The sequence below is a fragment of the Spermophilus citellus genome (genome assembly GCF_964194105.1).
Source record: "Spermophilus citellus genome assembly, chromosome: X".
Taxonomy (NCBI): Eukaryota; Metazoa; Chordata; class Mammalia; order Rodentia; family Sciuridae; genus Spermophilus; species Spermophilus citellus.
Genome location: NC_138190.1, coordinates 42,726,400 through 42,747,256, shown reverse-complemented (window position 1 = coordinate 42,747,256; position 20,857 = coordinate 42,726,400). Strand labels below are relative to the sequence as shown.

Sequence of the window (20,857 nt, the reverse complement as noted above, 5' to 3'; positions counted from 1 at the left end):
TGAGAATCAAACCCAGTGCCTCACATGTGCTAGGCGAGTGCTCTACCACTGAGCCACAACCCCAGCCCCTAGAAAAGAAATCTTGATTCAGACACAGAACCAATATAGAGTGGCCATACCCTAACTCAGACAGCTCATAACTCCACATGCTGGACACTGGCTCACATACAGATCAGAAATATAGCCCTCTGGAGACAGCAACCCTAAATAGACAAGAGGCCTCCCAGCTGGGAATACTGGCCCCCTCAACCCTCAAATCTTTTTTTTTTTTTTTTTTTTTTGGTAACAGAGATTAAACCCAGGGGTGCTTAACCACTGAGCCACATCCACAGCCTTTTTAAATTTTCATTTTGAGAGAAGTTCTCGCTAAGTTGCTGAGGATCTCACTAAGTTGCTGAGGCGGGCCTTTGAACTTGAGATCCTCCTATCTCAGCCTCCTGAGTCTCTGGGATTACAGGTGTGCACCCCCATGCCTGGCTCCCTCATCACTTTTGGATGAGTGGTTTTTCTGTGTTATTGAGAAGGAACCCCTTACACATACACCTGGGTTTTACTTTCAAGGCTTTGAAGTTTCTTGGTTTGTTTTTCCAGTGGTGGGGATGGAACCCAGGGCCTCATGAAGCCCATGTTCTACCACTGAGCTACATCCTCAACCTCTCAAGACCCTAAGTTTTATGTCAGAGTCTTTGTACATGCACCACCTACTTCTGTCCCACCAACAGTCAGTCTTCAGTCTGCGCCCTCCCATTCTTGCCCCTTGATCTCTGGGCACTAAGCCAGCGGGTTGTCCTGGAGGTGCTAGGGCAGGAACACCTACCCTGCCATGCTGCGCTGTCTGCTCTCCAGGCTGCCAGTCAGGATGTCGAGCAGGACTTCAGAAAATCAGGTGAATATGGCGGGCCCTGGGGTCCTAGGGCATGGCTGTCGACACCCAGGCAGGCTGGGGCTCTCCCAGCCTGGGGCTGCTAATCTGCTTCTCTTCTTCTCTGTGGGCTCCCCTGTTGTGCCGTCCTCCATTTCCCTATGCTTCTCTCTTGCTTCCTTTTTCAAAGACAAGCAGAGGGCAGCAGAGGACCATGGAAAGGCCCTGCTCAAACCCACAGAGAATTCAAGTGACATGTCTGCAAGACAAACAGGCAGAGGTCTGGCTGCTCTGCCTGGGTGGTTCAGGGGGAGCCAGGTTAGTGTCAAGGACAGGTAGAAAGACCCAAAGGTGACTCATGGAGTGTGTCCCTGAATCTGTCATGATAGAGCCCTATCAGGAAGGGCCAGGGAACAAAGTAATGACCTTGAGGTTTGCTAGAAGATTCCGAGACCTCTGATAGCCTAAAGGGGACATTGAAAAAGACTTCAAGACTTCAAGGAAGAGAAAAATCCTTTCCTGTGGAGAAGGCTAAAGGAAGGGGGATACTGTATTCTGGGCACTTTTTTTTTTTTGAGAGAGAGAGAGAGAGAGAGAGAGAATTTTTAATATTTATTTCTTAGTTCTCGGCAAACACAACATCTTTGTTGGTATGTGGTGCTGAGGATTGAACCTGGGCCGCACGCATGCCAGACGAGTGCGCTACCGCCTGAGCCACATTCCCAGCCCCTATTCTGGGCACTTTGACTGTATCTATTTATAGAGCTGTTGTGAGAAGTAAAACGGGTTCTAGATTTCTTTCTTCATTTTCAGTACTGGGAATTTAATCCAGAACCTCACACATGTACACAAGTGCTTTGTCACTGAGCCACATCCCCATTCCCAAATTTTTTTAAGTACTATGGATAGAACTCAGGGTCTTACACATATTAACACATATTACAGAAGTGCTCTACCACAGAGCTATATCTCTGCCCCTCTGTATAGTTTTTCTTTTCTTCCTTCCTTCCTTCCTTCCTTCCTTCCTTTCTTTCTTTCTTTCTTTCTTTCTTTCTTTCTTTCTTTCTTTCTTTCTTTCTTTCTTTTTTTGTATTTGCAATTGAACCCAGGGGTACTGGTACTGAGCTACATTCCCAGTCCTTTTTATTTTGAGAGAGGGCCTTGCTAACTTGCTGAGGTTAGCCTCAAATTTTCCATCCTCCTACCTCATCCTCTTGAGTTGGCTGGATTTAGAAGTGTGTGCTACCAGTCCTGGTCCATATTCTTTTTTAAAAAAAATATATTTTTAATATATTTTAGTTGTAAATGGAGAAAATACCTTTATTTATTTATCTTTATGTGGTGCTGAGGATTGAACCCAGAGTCTCACCCATGCTAGGTGAATGATCTACTACTGAGCCACAGCCCCAGATCCCCATATTCTTTTTTTAATACTTTTTTTAGTTGCTGATAGGTCTTTATTTCATTTATTTATTTATATGTGGTGCTGAGAATCTAACCCAGTGCCTCACACATTCTAGGCAAGTGCTCTACCACTGAGCCACAACCCCAGCCCCTCATATTCTTTTTGATAAGTGCTTAAAACAGGGGTCAGCACACAGTAAACCTTATATGATCACTCTGTCTTGATCTTCTGTTTTTTTCATTTATTCCTTTGTTTTGGTTATGTTTTTGGTTCTGAGGAGAGAACCCAGGGTCTGACACATGCTAGGCAAACTTTCTACTGAGCTATACCCTCAGTCCTCATCATCTTTTTATAAAACTGAGCTCTAGGCCTGGGGCTGTAGCTCAGAGTCAGAGCACTTGCCTAGCACGTGTGAGGCACTGGGTTCAATCCTCAGCACTGCATTAAAATAAATTAATATACAAAAATATTGTGTCCATGTACAACTAAAAAATTTTCAAAAAAAGAAGTTTGGTTCTTTGAAAAGATTAATGAGATATTAGCAATTTTTGTTTTCTCTCCAAAAATTTTGTTTTTTTTTTCTCTCCAAAAATTAAGAGAAACATGAATTATCCATATCAGGAAAGTATATGGGGCACTCTTACAGATTCTACAGACACTGAAGGGTTAATAAGACTTTTTGAACATATAACTTTATTTTCAATGGAATCCAAATGTCAGTCATTTACTTCTTGTGCGGCTTCTGTGTTCATTTGGATCCTCTGTATTTATGAAGAGAGCAGAACTCAGCAACTTTGGTAATGCCTCCTCCACTTACGAAATATAACTACACAGGATGTTTTAGCTGGGGCTCAGTGAAATCAATTGTTTCGAATGTACTAGTTTGAATGGAATTAAACACGGTAGAATGGAAAACAATAAAATAGTGTCAAGTAGAATTTAATGGAACAGAATCGAATCCAATAGAACAGAATGGAAAGGAAGACAATGAAATGGAATAGAATAGAATAGAATAGAATAGAATAGAATAGAATAGAATAGAATAGAATAGAATAGAATATATCAGTCAAACTTTGTATCAAGAACTGGAAATAGGGCTGGGGTGGTGGCTCAGTAGTAGAGTGTTTGCCTAGCATGTGTGAGGCACTGAGTTCAATTCTCAACACCACATATAAATAAACAGATAAATAAATAAAGGTTTAGCAATGACTAAAAAACTACTTAAAAAAGAACTGGAGGGCTAGGGTTGTAGCTCAGTGGTAGAGCACTCACCTAGCATGTGCCAGGCCCTGGGTTCGATCCTCAGCACCACATAAAAATAAATAAAATAAAGGTATTGTGTACAAATCCAACTAAAAAATAAATATTTTTTTTAAAAAAGAACTGGAAATAATTGTTATAGTAGATATTCATTCATTGAAGAAATATTGAACTATTTGGGAAACAGCAGGAACAAGATAGAAATTCCTACTCGTATTCTAGGTAGGAAGACAGGTATTTGTATGTACAAAGGTTCTGAAGCTAAAGGTAGAAGGATTACCTTTATGAGGAACATGCAAAGATAGTGTGGCTTGGAGTTCAAAAGCCATGTATGTGGCTGGAGAAGTAGATTGGTATATAGCACTAGTCTAATATAAATGAGTTCCTAGGTTCCATCCCCAGCATGGGAAGAAAAAAGAAATGTATAAAACTGTAGTTATGGTAATAAAGGTGAATTATTTTCCTTTGTTTCTTTTTTTTTTTTTTTTTTGTATGGTACCAGGGATTGAACCCAGGGCCTAGCATGCTTGGCAAGTGCTCTACCACTGACATACATTTCAGACCTTAAGTCTATTATTTTAAACACTGTACTACCTGTATTGCCAGACCATAGGCACATTATAATCCTACAGCAGATGTAATGTAAATTAAAAAATAAAATACTAAAGAATGCAAGGCAAGAGAAGGATCTAGAAAGAAGTGGAGAGGGAAGGAGGTGTGCCCGCCCACTGGCTTTGTAAACACATATGCCCAGAAAGTTTTATCTCATCTGAGAGGTGCCCCTTTTTTTTTTAAAGAGAGAGTGAGAGAGTGAGAGAGGGAGAGAATTTTTTAATATTTATTTTTTAGTTATTGGCGGACACAACATCTTTGTTTGTATGTGGTGCTGAGGATCGAACCCGGGCCGCATGCATGCCAGGCGAGCGCGCTACCGCTTGAGCCACATCCCCAGCCCCAGAGGTACCCTTCTTGACCTGCCTTCTGTGATCATAGCTGCAGAGTGGGTAAGGAGGTGGCTAGGAAAAATTATCAATGGATGGCTTGTATTCAGTGTTGGACTTGTTTTGTGTGTTGTCAGTTCTTGGAAAAGAGAGGAATTCCAACTTGGGAAATACAAGGGAGGTTTGGTTTTAGTCTCCTCCCTTAATTTTTACTTATGTTCATCTGGAAGGAGAAAGAGACAAAGAAAAGAGTGAAGGGGTTGGTGCTGTAGCTCAGTGGCAGAGTGTTTACCTAGTGTGTGTGAAGTACTGGGTTCCATCTTTAGCACCACATACAAAATAAAACAAATAAAATAAAGACATGCTGTCCATCTATAACTACAAAAAAAAATTAAGGGCTGGGGTTGTGGCTCAGTGGCAGAGCGCTTGCCTAGCATGTGTGAGGCACTGGGTTTGATCCTCAGCACCACATAAAAATAAATAAAGGTATTGTGTCCACCTACAACTAATTAATATATATATATATATATATATATATATATATATATATATATATTTAAAAACTATTTTTAAATATATATATATATATATATATTTAAAAACTATTTTTAAAAAGTAAAGAGTGAAGAATGGGCATGACAGACACATAGAATCTTATGAATCCATGCATGTATCCATTAGACTCTACTGACATTTTCCTTTGGGATTCTCCCTTTGAAATGGGGGTGGAAGTAATGCAGGGGGTGGGAGGGGAAGCAGAAAACATGAGAGTCTTCAGTGGCAATGTGGTTTCACCTGACATTTTTTTTTAACCTTTTAGTCAAGGAGGGACAGCTCTCAGACCCCTTCCCGGTGTCTTATCCATAGACTTGACCACATCGTGATGACAGTGAAGAGCATCAAAGATACCACTATGTTCTATTCCAAGATCCTGGGCATGGAGGTCATCACTTTCAAGGTAACCATTTCCCCACACGCCAAATTGCAGGTGGATTAAACTTTAATGATAACACCTTAACATACAACTTAAGGGCTGGGGGTATAGCTCAGAGGTGGAGTGCTTGCCTAGCATGTGCAAGGCCCTGAGTTCCATCCCCAGCACTTCAAAAAGGTGGGTAAAATTTAGCTTAACTCCAAAAACAATATCACAGGAAATTTGAAGCAAAGATAAAAAGACCAATGAATAGGGGGATTTCCAGAAAATGGAGAAAAAAGAGGGGAGGAAATTATCATGGAAATAATGCAAGAGTTATGTACAACTATAATGCACTGATGTTAAAAAAGTGGGAAAAATAATGTTCCGGCCTTGGCACATGCTTGTAATCCCAGCTGCTGGGGAGGCTGAGGCAGGAGAATTGCAAGTTTAAAGCCAGCCTCAGCAATTTAGGGAGGCTCTAAACAACTTAGCAAGACTCTGCCTCAAAAAAAAAAAATAATAAGGGCTGGGGTTGTGGCTCTGTGGTAGAACACTCGCCTTGCACATGCGAGACCCTGGGTTTAATCCTCAGCACCACATTAAAAATAAATAAATAAATATACTAAAAAAATTAAAGCCTGGGGATATGGATCAGTGGTTAAGTACCTCTGTTACCAAAAAAACAAAAAGTAAAAAGAAAAGAAAGAAAGGAAGAGAAAAGAATAAAAAGAAAAAAAGGAAAGGAGAAAAAAAAGAACACAAGAGAACACTGCAGTCTTTATATACAAAGAGTTAAGTAAGTATCCAGCACATCAATACTTAGATACATTTGATAGAATTGTAGAACATCAATTTGTAAAAGGAGATCCTAAGAGCTTTCTAATTCATCTAAAAAGAAAAAGAAACGTTCAAATATCTAATTTCGTGAGTCCTACCGGAGACCAGAAGATAATAAAGGAAGGTCACCTTCAGGATTCTGGGAAAGGGACTGGAATTGTAGCTCATTAGAGGAGCACTTGCCTAGCACATGTGAGGTACTGGATTGGATCCTCAGCACCACATAAAACTAAATAAATAAAATAAAGCTATTGTGTCCATCTACAGCTTTAAAAAATTGTGAGGCTATTTGCTCCTATTAAAATTTTTTTCCTTAAAGATTCTGGGGACAAATTTTCAATCCTAGAATTCTATGTCCAGCAAAACTGTTAACCAAAGATAAGTGTAGAATAAAGCATTCTTAAATGTTTCAAAAAATCTGCCCATTAGGAAACTGGGGCTCAGTGGTAGAGCTCATGCCTAGCACTCACAGGATCCTGAGCTCCATCCTCAGCACTAAAAATCAAACAAAATGAGCAATTAAGTTGGGAATAAGGAAGACACAGAAATCAGGTTACCATGGTTCCCAAGAGGAAGATTCCAGAAAGAATCTTAGAAAACCATCAGTCCTGTTCTAAACAGAACCAAGAAAGATCCCAAGAAGGAGAAATCCAGGGGAAAATAGAGGTTTCTAGAGATGAATACTATCCTGAGAATTTGTAAAAACTTCAAAAGTGGTAAATTCAGGGGCTGGGGTTGTGGTTTAGTGGTAGAGCACTTGCCTTGCACATGTGAGGCACTGCTTTGATCCCCAGCACCACATAAAAATACTAAATAAACAAAAATAAAGGTATTGTGCCCATCTACAATTAAAAATTATTTTTTAAAAATGTGGTAGGACTAAGGTTGTGGCTCAGTGGTAGAGTGCTTGCCTGGCATGTGTGAGGTACTAGGTTCAATTCTCAGCACCACATATAAATAAATGAACAAAGTAAAGGCCCATTTAAAAAAAATAAAGGAATCTCTTTTTTAAAAAGTGGCAAATGCAGAGAAAGGAAAATATAAGTGTCCTGCCAAGATGTTCCTTCAGCAGATGAATGGATAAACTGAGGTATGTCCAGATAATGAAATATCATACAGTTATAAAGAGAAATGAAGCTGGGCAATGTGGTGCACTTCTGTTATCCCAGTACCTCAAGAGGGTAAGGCAGGAGGATCACAAGTTCAAGGCCAGCCTCATCAATTGAGTGAGACCCTGTCTCAAAATAATAGATAGATAGATAGATAGATAGATAGATAGATAGACAGATAGATAGATTGATTGATTTTAAAAAAGGGCTTGCAATGTAGCTCAGTGGTAGAGGGCTCACCTAACATGTGTAAGGACTTGGGTTCAATCTTAAATACCACAAAAATTACATCTATATCTATATATCATGCTGGGCTGGATATGTAACTCAGTGGTATGGTGCTCACCTAGCAAACTGAAGACTCTAGGTCTGTTTGCTGGTACCACACAGAAACAAAATCATGCTGAATAAATAAATGAAGGGGCTGGGGTTGTGGCTCAGTGGTAGAGTGCTCGCCTCGAATGTAAGAGACCCTGGGTTCGATCCTCAGCACCACATAAAAATAAATAAACAAAATAAAGATATTATGTCCATATATAACTAAAACTTTTTTTAAAAAATGAACAGAAGAAGGTCTCACCTCATGGAACCATTTATAATACCCACACAAAATAATAATACACTTTTATTTTGTGACATTGGGAATTGAACCTAAGGCCTTACATATGCCAGGCAAGGCATTTGATCACTGAGCCACATCTCCAGCCCAACAATAATGTACTTTTTTTCAGGGAGGAGGTACTGGGGATTGAACTCAGGCACACTTGACCACTGAGCCACACCCTAGCCCTATTTTGTATTTTAATTAGAGACAGGGTCTCACTGAGTTGCTCAGCACCTCACTGCTGCTGAGGCTGGCTTTGAACTCACAATCCTCCTGCCTCAGACTCCTGAGCCGCTGGGATTACAGGTGTGCACCACTGTGCCCAGCCAGTAATGCACTTTTTACAATAACTTATGAAAATCAAAGGATGCATACTAAATACATTTATAATGGTTGCCTAAAGTAGGGACAGGAATAGAGACTAGAGAAAAAATGCATTAAGGAAATGACATGGGCTTTGCAAGGACCAGCGATGACAATAGTATATATAATGCCTCAACTCCCTATACTCAAGACACATTGGAGTGAAATTTCAGAACATCTAGGGCCAATAAAAATTCTATAAGCTGCAGGAGTGGAAGGTGACAAAAAATGAAAAACGGAGTAACATCAGACTTCTTATCAGCAACACCAGATTCAGGGAAGAAAATGAAGCAACATATTTGAAAGGCTGTGGGGAAAAAAAACCCTCAACTTAGAATTGCATACTGGAACAAATTATCATTCAATGGTAAAAGTGAAATAAATTCATTTTCTGATAGAATGTATGTGGTATCAAACATGATGATAAAAAAGGAAGAGAAATGGCAGATGCTGAGAGGTACAAGAGAGGATGGAGACATGAAGAAGACTACAGGGTGATGTGGGTTATCTATCAAAAAACAAACATATTTCTTAGCACTACAAAAAATAATACCAAAAATATTCAACTGGGTTATTTAAAAATTATAAAGGAGGGCTGGGGTTGTGGCTCCATGGTAGAGCACTTGCCTAGCATGTGTGAGGCACTGAGTTCCATCCTCAGTGCCACATGACAATAAATAAATAAAATAAAGACATTGTGTCCATCCACAATTAAAATTAAAAAAAAATATAAAGAACCAAAAGAAGAATTAAACATGATGATAGAATTCTGTTGGGAGGGATAGTAATGTGTATGAGCTAAATTCTCATTTATCATAGCAGAGAGATGATAAAAACTATCTAAAGTCACTAAATTGAGAAATAGTAGTGCTCCCAGCAGCTTGGAAGGCTGAAGCAGGAGGATCACAAGTTTAAAGCCAGTCTCTGCATATTAGGCAAGGCCCTAAGCAACTTACTTAGCAAGATCCTGTCTCAAAATACAAAAATAAAAAGTAAAATAAAGCAAAAGGTCTGGGGCTACATCTCAGTGGTTAAGTGCTTCTAAGTATGATCCCTGGTACCAAAAAAAAAAAAAAAACAAACAAATAAAAATTAAAAATAAAAATAAAAAGTAGTTCATCAGGGATTGTGTTTGGAGGTGTATGGGAGAAAACTCAACTAATTTAGGGTTACATTAGAAAGTTTTCTTTTTCTTTCATTGAACAAGCAGTCAGGAGTAGGCAGCCAGAAGTCAGGCAGTGGTTGGGAAGGAGGAAATGAATGGGCACAAAAGTGCCAGCTCAATAGGGCGGAAAGGTTCTCAGAAGCCCCACCCACAACCATCTCATGGCCCAGTCCAGCTAACATGGCCTCCCTTACATGATGACCCCTTCAGCAAAGAATGCTGGGAAATGTAGGGGAGTTTTTGTTTTTGTTGTTGTTGTTGTTGTTGTTGTTGTTAGTTTTAAAGCCCAGTACACAGTGACTCCATCAGAATTTGGATTTTGTTTGTAAGGAAAAAAAAAAAAAAAGGATAACTTGGGAGGTTGGATCTCTGAGAAGGATCACTTGAGCCCAGGAATTCAGGGCCAGCCTGGACAACAGAATGAGATCCTGACTCTTCCTTAAAAAAAGGAATCCTAGCTACTCGGAAGGCTGAGGAGGAGGATGATTGCAAGTTTGAGTCCAGCCTGGGAAACTGAATGAGATCCTGTCTCAGAAAGAAGAAGGGCTGGTGCCAAGTGTGGTGGCTCACTTTTCTAATCCCAGAGACTCAGAGGCTAAGGCAGGAGGATCACAAGTTTGAGGCCAGCCTCAGCAATTTAGGGAGACCCTCAGTAACTTCATGAGACCCTATCTCAAAATAAAAAAAAAAAATAGAAAGGGTTGGGGGTGTAGGTCAGTGGTACAACTCTTTCCTAGCATATGCCAGGCTCTGGGTTCAATACCCAATACAGAAAAAAAGGTGGGAATGTATACTGAGTAGGCAAACTGCTATTTCTGCCATGGGTAGTGTTAGCACAAAGAGTCCGGACCGGACACAAGCTTCATGGATCATTTCAGCCTTTCATTCAGGAAAGAGACTACACCTATGGGAATGGACTCACTTTCCTGGTGGAAAATGAGCCATTAACAAAGGAGGGGACTGGGCTTATACAGGTTGTGGGTAATTTAGTGAGCATGTCCATTTTGGCACTCAGAAATTTGAGTTTTTGGGTTGGGAGTCGTGGCCAGCACCTGGAAAGGAGTTATCTTGGAAGAGATTAGTGTTTTCTTTTTTTTTTCCCCTTTTTAATATTTTTTTAGTTATACATGGACACAGTATCTTTATTTTGTTTGTTTACTTTTATGTGGTGCTGAGGATCCAACTCAGTGCCTCACATGTGCAAGGCAAGCACTCTGCCACTGAGCCACAACCCCAGCTGATTAGTGTTTTCTAGAGATTATCATTCTAGGTTTGATGAAACACTTTCTCCTCGACTGTGGCCAGCATCTGAAAAGGATTTAACTTGAAAGAGATGAAAGCTATCCATGTATGGTTTTCTTTTTCATTCCCTTTTCTCAGGTTTCACTATTTTGGGGTTTTTCGAGTGGTATAAACATATTGTTTAGAGACAGGGAAATAATTTCAGGAAGAAACAAACACATAAAATGTGCACACATATTAGAAGCAGTTGCCTCTAGGGGTAAGACTGGGGTGGTGTAAGGGGATGTTGTTTAGTTAGCCCTGTTTTACTTTTAAAAAAAATTCCTTGGGGTGGGGGTCAGACTTTCAGATTTTAGCTCCCATTCATCTTTTTCTTTCATTCTTTTTTCCTTTTCTTTCTTGGTGCTGGGGATTGAAACCCCCACATGCTAGGTAAGGGCTCTGTAACGGAACTATATCCCCAGTCCTTTATTTTTATATTTTATTTTGAGGCAGAGTCTCACTAAGTTTCTGAATCTGGCCTCAAACCTGTGATCCTCCTGCCTCAGCCTCCTGAGTGGCTGGGATTTCAGGTGTGCACCACCACACTGGGTTTGGAACTTTAGTTTTAGGTTGTTTTCTCTTCCTCAAATAGGGAGACCGAAAAGCATTGTGCTTTGGAGACCAAAAATTTAACCTCCATGAGGTGGGAAAGGAATTTGAACCCAAAGCTGCTCATCCTGTTCCAGGCTCCCTGGACTTATGTCTGATCACAGAGGTGCCTTTGGAGGAGATGATCCAGCATCTAAAGGTGAGTGGGACTTCATTCTTCTTGATAAAACCACTGCAGATGCCATAAAAATGGAAGCTTGACTCGGGGACATCTTCAAACCTCTAACATGACCGGTTTCTACACAATCATCCACTCATTTTGATTGACATCATTGTTTCATGTAACCAGATGGATTGAAAAATGAAACTTCAGGGCTAGGGTTGTGGTTGAGTGGTAGAGCACTTGCCTAGCATGAATGAGGCACTGAATTCGATCCTCAGCATCACATAAAAATAAACAAATAAATAAAGGTATTGTGTCCATCTACAACTAAAAATTTTTTAAATGAAATTTCATATCACCATTTGTAAATATATATATCTGAGACTGGGGCTGTGGCTCTGTGGTGGAGCACTTGCCTAGCATGTGTGAGGCATTGGGTTTGATCCTCAGCACCACATAAAAATAAGTAAATAAATAAATAAGTAGAGGTCTATCTACAACTAAAAAAAATTAAATGTATATCTGAGTTATTTTACGTAAACACAGTTACATAAAAAGAAAACGTTCTACCAACTACATGAAAAATCCATTATATGTAGTCATAAAGGGAAAGTAATTGTAAAAGCCAACAGCTATAGGGCTGGGAGTATGGCTCAGTGGCATGACACTTTCCTAGCCCTGAGTTCCATCCCCAGCACTGAGAGAGAGGGGGAGAGGGAGAGAGAGAGAGAGAGAGACAGACAGACAGACAGACACTCTTGCCTAGACTGCCTAGGTATGAATTCTGGCTCTGTTACTTATTAGATCATATTAGATACTTTTTTTTTCCTTTTTGTACTTGGGATTGAACCCAGGGGTAGGTACTATACCACTGAACTATGCCTTTAGTCCTTTTTATTTTATTTTACTTTTATTTTTATTTTGGGGGATTACCAGGGATTGAACTCAGGGGCAGTCGACTACTGAGCCATGTATCCACCCCTATTTTGTATTTTATTTACAGACAGGGTCTCACTGAGTTGCTTAGTGCTTCACTTTTGATGAGGCTGGTTTTGAACTCTTGATTCTCCTGCCTCAGCCTCCTGAGCCACTGGGATTACAGGTGTGCATAACCATATCCAGCTAGTTTATTCTTATTTTGAGACAGGGTCTTGCTAAATTGCCCAGGCTGGCCTTAAACTTTTGATTCTCCTGCCTCAGCCTCTGGAGTTGCTCGTATTACAGAATTGTGCCACCATGCCTGGCCATACTAGGTACCATTATTGTCCCCATTTTACAGATGAGAAAACTGACATACAGGTCAATTAGTTGCTCTACCCAAGGCCATACAACTTAACAGGGTTAATGAATGAAGAATGGCAGAAAATGAGGTGAGACAATACAGAGGTGTTCTATATGCTTCTAAGGTAGTATTAGGAATTGAATTTTAGTTTTTCACATTGACTATGACATATGAACTTTGTCTTCTCTTCCCACTTTAGGCTTGTGATGTCCCCATTGAGGAGGGGCCAGTCCCCAGAACAGGAGCAAAGGGGCCTATTATGTCTGTCTACTTCCGAGACCCAGACAGAAATCTAATTGAGGTGTCCAACTATGTCTCCTTGTGATTGATACTGGTCCTCAGCCATTTTGTTTCCCTCCATGTTACCTTCTCCCTTCCTTCCCAAAAATCCTTGCCCAGGCCCAGAGACCTTCATGGACTGAGGACTTCAGCAGTTCACACATCCTGTTGAGGGCATGTGAGACAGGTGTGGGACCAAACCTACATGTCTGGATGATCTTCATTCAAGCTGTGCCAAAAAAAAAAAAAATGGATAATCCCACCACAGTAGCTCATTGTTCTTTTTGTCTCACCGCTTCACCTGGGGTTTGTCTAGGATATGAGTTTTCTAAACTCTTTAGAGGTCCATGACTGGTTAAGACATCTCTGAGGACCAAATGCAGGTCTTTTCCTTGGGATTCAAAACCTCTGACAGATTTCTACTTGTCTGTGATGCATCCTTCTTCCTCCTTATCTGACTTGCCTCATTCCTCTGACTTTTTTTTCCCCTTCACCCTATGGGCCTCACTGAACCTCCGGATCTATATAATTCCTATGAGATCTTCCAGGACCAGCCCAGATGATGCACCTTCTCCTGGAGAGACTTCTCTGGTCTCACTCTCAGGGCATCTAGAACTTTCTCCCTTATTGAGACTTAGCTGCTGACTGAGTATATGGGATAAGGTCAAGTTCCTTCTGTTTCTGTCCCCCCACCACTGCCACACCTTTTACTCATTTAGTCAACTAAAACACATATATTGAGCATCTATTGTGTGGTGGGTCCTGTCCTAGGCATTAGAGAGATGGTGTTGAACAAAAAGGATAAGTATATCTATGCTTGTGATGCTGCCATTCAAGTGGGAGAGATAGAAAATCAGTAAAATTAAAAAGGTGTTGGTGGGCTGGGGCTGTAGATCTTTGGTAGAGCGCTTGCTTAGCATATGTAGGGCATAGGATGGGATTCTCAGCACCACATATAAATAAATAAATAATCAATAAAATAAAGGTCCACTGACATCTAAAAAAATATTTTTAAAAAAGGGTGTTTGGGGGGCTGGGGATGTGGCTCAAGTGGTAGCATGCTCGCCTAGCGAGCGTGCGGCCCGGGTTCGATCCTCAGCACCACATACAAATGAAGATGTTGTGTCCGCCGAGAACTAAGAAAAAATAAATATTAAAATTCTCTCTCTCTCTCTCTGACTCTCTCTTTAAAAAAAAAAAAAAGGGTGTTTGGAAGGGAGGACTAGAGAAAGGATGGTTAATGAGTATAGAGGTGCAGTTATATAAGAGGAACAACTTCTAAGTTTTTAAAAAATATTTTGTTATTTTAGTTGTAGGTGGAACAATGCCTTTATTTTATTTATTTATTTTTATGTGGTGCTGAGGATCAAACCCAGCATCCCACACGTGTTTGGCAAGCACTCTACCACTGAGCCACAATCTCAGCCCCAACTTCTAAGTTTCTATAGCACAGTACGTTTGGCAACAATTAATTGAATTTTTTGAATGTTCTCAACATATAGAAATAATCTACGTCTGGGATAATAGACATGCCAATTGCCTTGATCTGATCATTACACATTGTGTACATGTCTTGAAATGTCATACTGTATCTCATCAATATGTATAATTATTCTGTTGATTTCTAAGAAATTATTAATTAATTAAAAAGAAAGAGAAAAATAACTAAGATATTAGATATGCTAGAGACCAATAAATACTTTGGAGAAAAAGAAAACATGGAGGTTAGCAGTATAGTTCAGTGGTAGAGTGAATGCTGAGCACATACAAGGCCTTGGATTTCTTCTCTAGCACTAAAAGAAAACACCGAAAAGAGGGGATGCTGATAAACATTGCTGGAGCAGTTTACAATGTTTAATGGGATTGTCCAGGAAAACCTGACTGAAGAGACATTTGAATACAGACCTGAAGACTTGAGGGATAAACCACACAGCTACCCAGAGGAAGAATGCACCAAGCTGAATAGGCAGTACAAAGGCCCTGAGGCAGGAATGTATGTGGTGTGCATGTGAGGAACAGCTAGAGAGGGGCACAGTAGGAGGAGTGAGAGAGAAAGTTTGGGTAGGGCCTCGTGGACCAAGGTGAAGACTTTGGCTTTTATTCTGAGTGAGTGGAGCCACGGGAGGGTCCTGAGCAGAGGGAAGTTATCTGATTCAGGTTTAACCGGCTCCTGCAGGCTACTACAGGGAAACTAGACTGTCAGGGAAGGGCAGAAGCAGGGGTGCCAAGAAGGAGGAGGCCACCGCAGTGGTCCTTGTGAGCCATGAAGGTGGTGGCAGAGTAGGTGAAAAAAAGGTGATTAGACTCTGGCAGTAATTTGAAAATAGGGACTGAATGAGTTCATCAAGCAAAAATGTCAGCTAAAGAAGCCTGAGCACCTTTAGAGGTTTGAAACAAGATGAGGTTCAGGCAAGGAGGAAGGGGAAGTGTACAGATGGATTCCTGAATGAATATATGATGGATGAAAGAACATGTGTGAGAGTCTCTTGAAGTAAAGAGGACCTTAATCTTGTGTACTCTGGTCTCTAAATACTCTCCAGCTGGATCCTATGAGTGAACTCCCAGGGACCCCCCCCCCCAAAATGCTATAAAGAATGGAAATGTGAGAATGGAAGTTTTGGCACATAAAGGGCTTTGCCAAAAACTGTAGTAAGTTTCCTGTCCAATTTTAAAAGACAGTTTGCCTTGGATCCAAAAAATATAAGCCTGGAGATAAATGATTTACAGAAGGAAGAGAAGGGAAGAGGGAGAGAGGGAGGAAAGGGAGAATGAATGGGCAAATGGGTGGATGGATGAATGCATGGGTGGAAAAGGAGATGGATAGATGGGTAGAGATGGGTACTGTTAGATTTCTATTGCTGTGACAAATACCTGAGATAAATCAGGTATTAAAAGGAAGAAAGATTTATTGTGGATCATAGTTTCAGAGGTTTCAGTCCATGGTCATTTGTCCTGGTTGCTTTGGGCCTATGGCAGCATAGCACATCCTGGCAAGAGCATGTGGTGGAGGAAAACTGTTCACTTCATGACTGCTGGGAAGCAAAAGACAGAGAGGAAGGGGCCAGGGTCCCAACATCTCCTTCAAGGGCAGGCCCCCAGTGACTACTTGGCCCCACCTCATAAAGGTTCCACAACCTTCAAATGGTCCCAGCTGTTAAAAGCTTGGTTGCTTTTAGGCCAGGTGTGGTGGCACACACCTGTAATTCCAGCATCTTGGGAGGCTGAGGCAGGATCATCAGTTCAAAGCCAGCCTCGGCAACTCAGTGAAGCCCTAAGCAACTCAGAGGGACTTGTCTCAAAATAAAATGTAAAAAGGGGCTGGGGAGGGGCTGTGGCTGTGGCTCAGTGGTAGAGAACTCGCCTAGCATGTTCGAGGTGCTGGGTTCAAACCTCAGCAGCATATAAAAATAAATACATAAAATAACGATATTGCGTCCAACTACAATAAAAAAAATTTTTTTAAAGGGCTGGGGATGTGTCTCAGTGGTTAAGTGTCCCTGGGTTCAATCTCTGGTACTGAAAAAAAAAAAAAAAAGCTTGGTTGCTTTTAACTTTGGGGGACACTCTAGACACAAATGATAAAAAATGGATTAAATGAAGTGTGGTATATTAAGTCAATGAATTATTACTTAGCAATAAAATAGAATGAGCTTAAGAGGCCAGCATTATTCTGATAAGAAAATCAAAGACATGGGCTGAGGCTGTGGCTCAGTGGTAGAGCACTTGCCTCACACATGTGAGGCACTGGGTTTGATACTCAGCACCACGTAAAAATAAATAAACAAAATAAAGATATTGCATTCATCTATAACTAAAAAAAATATTTTTTAAATAAGAAAATCAAAGACATGACAAGAAAACTATAGCCTGATATCTCTTTTAACTATAGGTGCAAAATCCTTAACAATTACAAATAAATAGAATCCAGCAACATATAAAAAGATTATCCATCATAATCAAGTAGAACTTATGCCATAAATGCAAAGTTGGGTCACCATATTAATAGAATAAAGGACAAACAGCACATGACAAAAACCCCTCCATGATATAAACACACTCAACAACCAGAAATAGAAGAGAACTTCCTCAACATGATAAAGGGTATCTACAGAAAACCCACAACTAACATCACACTCCATAATGAAAGACTGAAACCTTCCCCCAAAGATCAGGAACTACACAAGGAGGTCCCTGATCACCACTTCTATTCAACATTAAACTAGAGGTTCTAGCCAGGGCAATTAGGCAAGAAAAAGAAATCAAAGACATCCATGGGCTGGGGTAGTGGCTCAGCAGCAGATCACTTGCCTATCATGTGTGAGGCACTGGGTTCAATCCTCAACACCACATATGAATAAAGACATAAAATAGAGGTCCATCAACTAAAAAAAAACAAACAGTATATAGCTATATAAATCAAAGACATCCAGATTTGAAAAGAAGTAATTAAAACTATCTCTATTTGAGAGGACATGATTTTGTACTTTGAAAATCTTAAGGAATACAACAAAGCCAGTAGAACTCCATTAGTATTTAAACCCAGCAAGGATGCAAGAGACAAGATTTTGTATGAGGCAAGACACAAGGTTTTGTATGAGACAAGATCATACAAAAACTTAATCATAACATGGACGAGGCAGAGCATGCCTGTGATCCCAGGGAGTCCAAGGCAGGAAGATCACAAGTTCAAAGCCAGACTCAGCAACTTAATGAGGCCCTAAGCAACCTAGTGAGACCCTGTCTCTAAATAAAAAATAAAAAATAGGACTGGGGATGTGGCTCAGTGGCTAAGCACCCTTGGGTTCAATCCCTGGTACTAAAATTGAAAAATAAGAGATATTATTGGATTAAGCATAATATTGTTCTTAGGTCCTATATTGGCTGAGCTAAATTTGTAGCTTGTAGAAATTAAGAAAAATGTGAATAAATATGACAGATCTATGGTAAATTAAAAAATATAGGGGGAAATGATCAATAGAGTAAAGAAGGAAGATCAGTAAGATGGAGGAGGGGAAGGAATAAGGAAGTACTGTGGATTGAAACAGAACAAACTATGTTATATACATTTATGAATATATTAAAAAGAACCCCACTATCATGTATAACTATAAACACCAATAAAGCATTTTAAGCCCACAAAATCTATAAAATTATGAAAAAATATATAGCAGGGTTGTGGTATAGCTTAGTAGTAGAGCACTTGCCTAGCATGTGCCAGGTCCTGGGTTCAATCAAAATACCTCAAAAAAATAGTTGTGCTGTTTTAAGGAGCACTCCAAAAGAAGCACTCCAGCCGGGTGCAGTGGTGCACACCAGTATCCCAGTGGCTTGGGAGGCTGAGGCAGGAGAATCACAAGTTCAAAGCCAGCCTCAGCACTTTAGTGAGAACCTGTCTTAAAATAAAAAAGGGCTGGGGACATGGCTCAGTGGTTCAGTGCCACTGAGTTTATTACCTGGTACCCAAAACAAAATCCACCCAACAACCTACTTGCAGCAAGATATAGGTAATTTAGTTAACAAAGAAAGTGATATGCCTCTTTCTGATGACAGGGGTTTTTTTTGTTGTTTTTTTGTTGGAGAGGTGCTGGGATGGAACCTAGAGCCTCACTACATGCCATGAAAGTACTCTGCCACTGAGCTACACCCCCAGCCCTTTTTTTGTTTTATTTTGACACAGAGTCTAAGTTGCCCGGCTGGCCTCAAATTTGTGATACTCCTGCCTTAGCCTCTTGAATTGCAAAGATTACAGATGTATGCCACCATACCCAGCTAAGTGTAATATTCTGCTGTTCTCCATGTAGTAATTTAGTAAAAAACCTTTAAAAAATTAAAGAATTGGGGCATGGAGTCCAGCTGTGCCCATCGTCCCAGCTACTGGGGAGTATGAGGCAGGAGGATTGCTTGAGCCTAGGAATTCAAGGCCAACGTGGGCAACACAGTGAAACCTCCTCTCTCAAAACCAAAAAAGCAAGGCAAAAATAAAAAAGACAAAGAATGGTGAGATTTCTCATTTAGATTCATTGCAAAGTGGTATGGAGTTTGGTAATGTCCTTCCAACTCTGCAGAGTACTGCAGTACTTAAAAGTAAAGGCTAACTATCATGCATATAAGATTACATGACCTGTGTAACTCTACATCATGTACAACCAGAAGAATGTGGAGTTATATTCCACTTATGTTTGATGTGTTAAATGCATTTTACCATCATGTATAACTAATTAGAACAAAATTAAAAATTTTTAAAAAGAAGTAAAGGCTAACTATCCACAGACTTAAAACCCAATCATGAGACAATGATCACATATATTAATGTCAGTTTTTTTGTGCATGCCTATAATTCCAGCTGTTTAGGAGGTTGAGGCAAGAGGATCACAAGATCCTGGAGGTCAACCTGGGAAGCTTAGACATTGTCTCAAAAAAAAAAAAAAAGATTTAAAAGGCCTAGGGTGTAGTTTAGTGGTAGAGTGTTTGCCTAGTTTGTGTGAGGTCCTGGATCTGATCCACAATTTAAAAAATTACCTCTTGCAAATCCATGAAACAAAAAATATTGAATTTGCAATGCAAATTGAAAATGAACAGAGGTCAGAAAAAACAGCAGTCACTGACTTGAGCAGATGAGTTTTTTCTTATAGGAGTATTTGATTTCTAGTGTGTTTTGTGTGATATTCAACTACAAAGCAGATTTTGAAGCAGTTCAAAACCAAAGTTGCTATCATAGAGTTCCATGAAATGCAATTATACAGAGAAAATCAAATATGGAGGAAACAGTCTAGTACATACCATTCCCATAGGAAAAGAACAATGTCCAGTCACCCTGACTGGACCTCTTTTGTGTTTCAGACTTTAACTACAGGGCACCTGGCTTGCCTTCTTGGATTCCTAACTCCTGGCTTTTAATAACTGCTTCTCTCTTCAGAATCTTTTGTTTGTTTGTTTTAGGAATACTTGTATTTCAAAAATACACAAAAGCAAAGGGAAGCACATCTAATTACTGAACAGAAGTAATATGTTGATATTTTGGTATATAACATTAAAGGGATTTTTGTTCTATTGTGTTGTAGTGCTGGGGATGGAACCCAGGGCCTCGAACATACTTTGTGAGTGCTTGCTCTTTCACCGAGCTACATTCCCAACCCTTTTAGTTTTCTGTATGCATGTTTATATATTTTAATTTTTTGTCCAAATTAAAGTCATTCTCTGCCTACTATTTGTAACCAGCTTCTTTTGTGTGTGTGTGTTATCACAGTCAATTATTATGTAGACTATATATAGTCTCTCTCCCTCTCTCTCTCTCTATGTATATATATATATATATACACATATATACTGACGCTGACGCTGGGGCTCAATGGTAGAGCGCTTGCCTGGCATGTGTGAGGCACTGGGTTCGATCCTCAGCACTACATAAAAATAAATAAAGAAAATAAAGACATTGTGTCCATCTACAACTAAAAAAATGTTTTAAATAAACTAAGAAATATTTTTAAAAATATATAGTCAATTATAGACTATATATAGTCAATTATTATATATATTGTATTGTTGTACATATTGTATATTATTGTGTGTGTGTGTGTATATATATATATATATATATATATATATATATATATATATATTATATATAGTCAATTATTGTAGTCACCCTATTGTGCTATAGAACATTAGAGTTTATTCATCCTAACTGGGTTTTGGTAACCATTATCTGAAGTGTATCTCCCTAGCTTTCTCAGCCCCTAGCAACCACTGTTAATTTATGAGATCATCTCTTGTGTGTGCATAAGAGCACATAGTTCTGGGGATCGAACCCAGGGACCCTCTATCACTGAGCTACATGC

The 20,857-nt window shown here is 39.8% G+C and overlaps 1 protein-coding gene and 1 long non-coding RNA gene across 4 annotated transcripts in view; one reads left to right on the top strand and one right to left on the bottom strand.

The window, feature by feature from the left end:
- The window catches only part of LOC308639016, a 46,209-nt gene extending 45,193 nt beyond the window's left edge, over positions 1-1,016 (bottom strand). For both annotated transcript variants that reach the window (XR_014019963.1, XR_014019964.1), the window contains exon 1: positions 818-1,016. This is a non-coding gene — a long non-coding RNA (uncharacterized lncRNA). The remainder of the gene's footprint in view (positions 1-817) is intronic.
- On the top strand, positions 789-13,593 carry GLOD5 (glyoxalase domain containing 5). Of its 2 annotated transcripts, XM_081276947.1 has the most exons (5): positions 789-886; positions 4,377-4,531; positions 5,289-5,426; positions 11,339-11,494; positions 12,940-13,593. In XM_081276947.1, the coding sequence occupies exons 2-5, from the start codon at positions 4,436-4,438 to the stop codon at positions 13,063-13,065; spliced, it is 516 nt and encodes a 171-aa protein (XP_081133073.1). In that variant the 5' UTR covers positions 789-886; positions 4,377-4,435; the 3' UTR covers positions 13,066-13,593. The 2 variants fall into 2 exon arrangements, with proteins under 2 accessions (XP_081133073.1, XP_081133074.1); XM_081276948.1 differs by lacking the exon at positions 4,377-4,531 and having other exon boundaries at positions 793-886; positions 12,940-13,585.
- Positions 13,594-20,857: the final 7,264 nt, after the last annotated feature.

Bases quoted from the DNA above. Each gene is read 5' to 3' on its own strand.
- GLOD5 (XM_081276947.1), top strand. From the start codon at position 4,436: ATGCATGCCAGGCGAGCGCGCTACCGCTTGAGCCACATCCCCAGCCCC. The intron at 4,532-5,288 runs GTAAGGAGGTGG...TTAACCTTTTAG, and splicing joins TGATCATAGCTGCAGAGTGG to TCAAGGAGGGACAGCTCTCA. The intron at 5,427-11,338 runs GTAACCATTTCC...TTCCTCAAATAG, and splicing joins TGGAGGTCATCACTTTCAAG to GGAGACCGAAAAGCATTGTG.